General features: G+C 39.5%; 1 protein-coding gene across 1 annotated transcript; it reads right to left on the bottom strand.

Moving 5' to 3' along the window:
* Positions 1–2,994: 2,994 nt before the first annotated feature.
* LOC113343413 lies at positions 2,995–4,350 on the bottom strand. Its single transcript, XM_026587601.1, has 2 exons — positions 4,139–4,350; positions 2,995–3,913 (listed from the first exon to the last, which is right to left on the bottom strand). Exons 1-2 carry the CDS (start codon positions 4,348–4,350, stop codon positions 2,995–2,997), a joined length of 1,131 nt encoding a protein of 376 aa, XP_026443386.1.
* Positions 4,351–5,883: the final 1,533 nt, after the last annotated feature.

The raw sequence follows: 5,883 nt of genomic DNA, 5'->3' as shown, positions 1-5,883 counted from the left end.
TTAGGCTAGGATTTTCTTCATTGGACCTAGAATTCGTAGCCATGATTTTCACAGCTTGCTTGGCCACTTTTCTAGCTTGTTTCCTTGCTAGAATATCTGCATCAACTTCACCCCAATCTTTTGAACCCATACTAATATCCGAGTCACTAGAATCATCTTATTCCTCCTCCACCAAAGCCTTACTAGAATCATTAGCAAGGCCTAACTCAGATGTCAGGGCACCATATTTGTTATTCACCACTAATTCTGTTTGAAAAAGCGCATCCACAAAAGGAGTTTCAAAAGATTTAAATTTAAACGGAGTACCTTTGTTTGGGGAACTCTTACCCTTTACTTTTGTCCAATCCTCTTTCGATGACCCTGATTTAGTAATCAAGCCTTGAGAATTATTCACGACCTGATTATCAGCTTGCTTGGCCTGAATATTCTTATTCACAGACTCTTGTTTTGAAGAAGATTCTAAAACCGAGTCTTCTAAGGACCCTGGATTTGTATTCAGACCATGAGAGATATTCACGGCCTGAGTATGATTTTTTTTTTTTTTGATAAGTCAAAAAATTATATTGCAAGAAACGATATTTACAAGTATTTACAAGATAGTTTAGGAGAAAAGGGGTCAGAGAAACCCCAAAATAATCACACAAACTATTTAAAACATTAGTAAATTACATTTGGAAACTCAATTGAACTTAAGAAATCTGGTCTTCCTTCAAATTGAATACCTACTTCTTCTTCTAACAAACAACCACGCTTAGCCATTCCATCCGCAGCAAAATTTGCTTCACGAAAAGTGTGTTCAAACCGAATAGCACCATATAAACCCTTAACATTCAGCCATCTTTGTGTAGCAAACCATGGAACATTATCCTCCTCCAAAGCCTTCAGCACCGAAGAAGAGTCTGATCTGATCAACAAACGATCATAACCCCATTGAATTGCCCATTCAAGACCAACAATAATACCATATAACTCAGCCATATAGTTAGTCGCAATTCCTAAGCCAATACACATAGCCCCTACCACTTCCGAACTCGCATTTCTAGCCACAACACCAGCCCCTGCCACTCCCGGGTTTCCTCTTGAGGCACCATCAGTACACAACAACAATTAATTGTTATTAGGAGGCGTCCAATAACACTCCTTTGGATCTGAAATCTTCACTTTCCTATGCTTAACACGAAAGAAATCCAATATCCTCAAATCTTCAACCGTATTGAACATAAAACTCTTCATTCTAACTGAGTATTCATGCATCAAATTGAAAACTCGTTTTTGGAAAAAAGACCATCAAGGAACTTTCTTCTCATATACCTTCTTATTTCTAGTGAACCAAAGTTCAGATCGCACAACCAAATTTGCTACCAGCCACAGATCCCTAACAATTCCACTTTGAAGCCTAGCTCCATTGGAAGACGTGATCAAATCATAATAAGGTTTTATATTGAAAATACATGCTATCCAGTTCCAAGCTTTTTGCGCAAAACTACAGCTCCAGAGGACGTGCTGAAGTGTCTCCTCTTCAATTTGACAAACGCTGCACCTAGAAGCCAATTGAATCTTAAACCTGCTGCGAACTTTATCAAGTGTTGCACACGCTCCCCGAACAAACTTCCAATTCTGAGCCGCCAAAGAAGGATGCACTACTTTCCTCCACAACAGCGAAGCTTCTTTCATAGTAGGGAACTTCTTTCTTATCAATTCTCTAGCTGACTTGACTGAAAACACACCCTTCATATCAGGCATCCAAATCCTTTTGTCCCTCCCACTACAAATCGTTGGCAAATTCTCCATAACCGCACCTGCACTTACAAGATCTTGCAAGTGAATTCCTTGCAATAACCAATTACCATGTGAAATAATATCACAAACCCGACCTGATCTGTCCAAGTCTGAACGATTAAGAGCACTTGCCAAAGTCTCACTTCCATACAACACATCATAGAAAAGAGACGTATTCCTACCATCTCCAATGATGCATTTTGTATTATTCACAACTTCCCTATGAACCCCACGAATTCCAGGAAGAATAGAAGATTTTACACCAGCCATCTTGAGATGCCCATCCCTGCAAGTGAATTTAGACTCCAAAAAACGAGCCCACTTCTTAGAAGAAGATTTAATAGACCACCAAAGATTCATAAGCAAAGCCTTGTTCATAGTCTTTAAACTAGTGATTCCAAGACCACCCTCCTCCACAAGACTGCACACTTTATCAAAACCAACCACAAAAGCTCTTGAAAGATTTGAATCACCCGACCAAAGGAAATTACGGATCACACGCTCACTTTGCTGGATGAATTTCACCGGCCACTTATACACATACATATTATGAATGGAATAACTCGAAAGAACATTTTTAACTAGAACAACCCTGTCTTGAAAAGAAAGCATCTTACCTTTCAGAACCGAAAGTTTCTCTTTAAGATTGTCCACCACATTGCTAATATGATGATATCTCACCGCACCAGGCATAATTTTCACCCCCAAATAACAACCAGGAAAATGCGTTACTTCCATCCCTAGAAAAGCAGCAATGGTATGACGTCTACTCAAAGAGCCACCACCAAAGTAAATTTTTCTCTTCTCTCTACAAACACGCTGACCTGAAGCTTGCTGACAAGAATCTAGCAACTTCACCAAACTTCTCAAGCTCTTCATATTCCCCTTGCAAAAAATCATAATATCATCAGCAAAGAATAAATGAGTTGGAGCAATACCATTACACCTAACCAGCTGAGACATATCCTTGTTTTGAAAGAGTTTTATGATGTTTCTACTAAGAACAACCTCAATCAAAACAAAAATAAGAGGTGAAAGAGGATCCCCCTGACGTAACCCTCTATTAGTTTTGAAAAAACCTTCCGAGCTACCATTAAGAAAAATAGATATGCGCGCTGACTCCAGAATTCTCTGAATCCACAAGCACCAATTCTCAGAAAAACCATATCTTTTAAACACCTCCATAATGAAAGACCAATTAACAGTATCAAAAGCTTAGGAAATATCAAGCTTCAGTCCCAAATTACCATCCTTCCTTTTGATGTGCAGCTCATTCACCATCCCAGAAGCCAAACTAATATTCTCATGAATATTCCTACCTTTCATAAAAGCCACCTGCTCCTCTGACACTAACTTATCCAACACCCGACCAAGTCTAGTAGCCAGAATTTTAGTGAAAATCTTGAAGAAGAAATTGCTTAGACCAATAGGTCTATATTTCCTCAAGCTATCCGCACCTCTAACCTTAGCAATCAAAATAATTAGGCTAGAATTCGAACCCTTCGGAATGGACTTAGAAGTCCAAGCATGAACAATAGCCGAATGAAGATCCTGCTGAATTATATCCCAACAATGTCTATAAAAACACCCTGAGAAACCATCCGGACCCGGAGCACTATCCGCTCCTAAATCAAAAACTTCTGATTTAATTTCATCCAAAGAAGGAATGGCATCCAACATCTGCCTATCAATCAAAGAAATAGACTCATGCTCATAGTCAAAGAGATTATCCTCAATAGGAAGCTCCACACCATTGAACTTCGACTCATAATAAGAAACCACATGGTCACGAAGCTGGATAGGCTCCGAGATAGTCACACCATCTTCAGTAACCAACTCCGAGATTGTATTTGCGCTCCTTCGAATGTTTATATTGCTGTGAAAAAAAGAAGTGTTACTAGAACCCTCCAAAATCCACCTATTACGAGCCTTTTGTTTCAACATAGTAAGATGCTGCATATGAACATCTTGAACCGCCACCAGAGAATCCTTCATAATATTCAACTTAGAAGTATTAAAAGGATCCTCATCAGAATTCCTACAAGCCACTTCAAACTTAAGTTGATCTTGTTTCAGCCTAGCATTAACATTCCCAAAGACCGTTTGATTCCACAATTTGATTGCCTCCTTCAACCTTTTCAATTTATAAGGAAAAATAAAATCCAAATTACCATAAACCGGAGTCTTCCAAGAATCTTCCACCATCTTCAAAAAATCAGGATGAGAAAACCACATATTTTGGAAACGAAAAGGAGCACGCCTAGGCCTCGGAGCAAGGAAAGGAAACCCAATAAGCGTGGAATGATCAGAAACTTCCCTAGGAAGAGCTTTACACCGCCAATTCGAAAACTTAGATAACCAAGTCTCATTGATAATAGCACGATCCAATTTACTAAGAATTCTACTAACACCAGATTGACCATTAGTCCAAGTAAACTTAGACCCCAAAGAATCTGCTTCACAAAGATCATTATCCTCCATCCAATCAGAAAACTCATTAATACAAGAGACACGAACCTCACGGCCTCCCTTCTTTTCATCTTGACGAAGAACACAGTTGAAATCTCCCATTATCAGCCAAGGAGTTGTAGTATCCACAGCTTAAAGTTGAGACCATAATCTTCTTCGAAAAACTTGAATATAACTAGCATGAACAAAAGGGATTAAAACCCCCTCAGTTCTAACAGTAATTGCTTGTCTAGTCATATTAACCACCACTGGCTCTTCAATATTAGCACTCCACATGATCCAAAGATTCCCAATATTATGCATAGAAGAATTATGAACAGTTTTCCTCATAAAACCAGATAAACTTAACTTACAAATTACCTTATCAGAGAACTTAATCTTTGGCTCAGCAACACAAAGAATCTCCGGCTTCAGGTCATGAACTAGTTCACGTAACTTCTGCCCAGCCTCCACCTTTGCCACCCCATTGATATTCCAATAGAGCACACGCATTAAGAAACTATATTCTTTGAGTTATTACTAGCATCAGGAATCCTATCAGAATTCCGTTTAAGTATAACTGGGGAGAATCCCTTTCTAAATCGAATTCCCAAATCATTGATCTCAGTTTCCGAATCAGACTTGGACTCCTTGTTTATGCTTTGTTGAGAAGTAATTTGCTGATCATTAGAAATCCGAATCCTAACAGGTTTCCTAGATTTCTTTGGCTGCTCCACGGGTATGTCATTGCACTTAGACCCCTTAACACTTGACGAAGCTTTCTCTGGAGTGATTTCTTCATCCGAACTCTCCACCCTTTGCTCATTGGATTGCTGCACAGAATCCAACCCCAACTCAGCAGACAAAACATTGAATTTATTAGGTGAAAGCACACAAGTATTCTCATTAATAGCTTTGTAGCGAGACAAATCCTCAATATTGTCCACCACAGCATCATATCCCTTCCCTCCAGAAGTTTCAATAGGAGTAGAAGAAGAGCTAGCATTAGTCTTATCAGTGTTAGAGTGATTAGTTCTAGCCAATTCACCACTCCCTACTGACTTAGCTGAGGTTCCAGTTTCACCCACTGGTAACCTAATAGCTAAAACTCTTTCCGCAGCTAACACCTGCTTTGGTTTCTCTAAATCTACAGACGCTGCCTAAAAAACAGCTTCAGAAGAAGCTAGCTCATTCTCTAGATGATTGGTTTCCTCCACACCAATAGCATTCTCCTCTACTTCACCTGGTAACACAGCAAGAACACCACCATGCTCCGCATTTTTGAAGCATTATGCTCCGCATCTTTTGAAGCATTATCACCACCAGGAAAGTTCTCAGCATCCTTTCTACGCTGCCTCCTATTCCTAGCAGTCTGCCAGACTTTGGAAGAATCTCCCTTTGCTGTAGTATCAGCCTTTGAAGAGGTATCATCACTCTTAGTTTGCCTCCTGCACTCATCATCATTGTGCCCAATAATGCAGCACTTCATACAGAATTTTGGAGGTCGTGGAATCTCCAAATATTGCCAGAAAGTACGTCCCCCAGCTGTAATCTTGATTCTACTAGGAATGTGCTTAGCAAAATCCACATCCACCAAAACTGAAGCAAAGTTTCCATACTCTAGATTAAGAGTTCTCTGATAAACTACAATGGGAG

The sequence above is a fragment of the Papaver somniferum genome, unplaced genomic scaffold (genome assembly GCF_003573695.1).
Source record: "Papaver somniferum cultivar HN1 unplaced genomic scaffold, ASM357369v1 unplaced-scaffold_58, whole genome shotgun sequence".
NCBI classification, from domain to species: Eukaryota; Viridiplantae; Streptophyta; class Magnoliopsida; order Ranunculales; family Papaveraceae; genus Papaver; species Papaver somniferum.
This window is presented reverse-complemented; position numbering and strand designations above follow the sequence as displayed.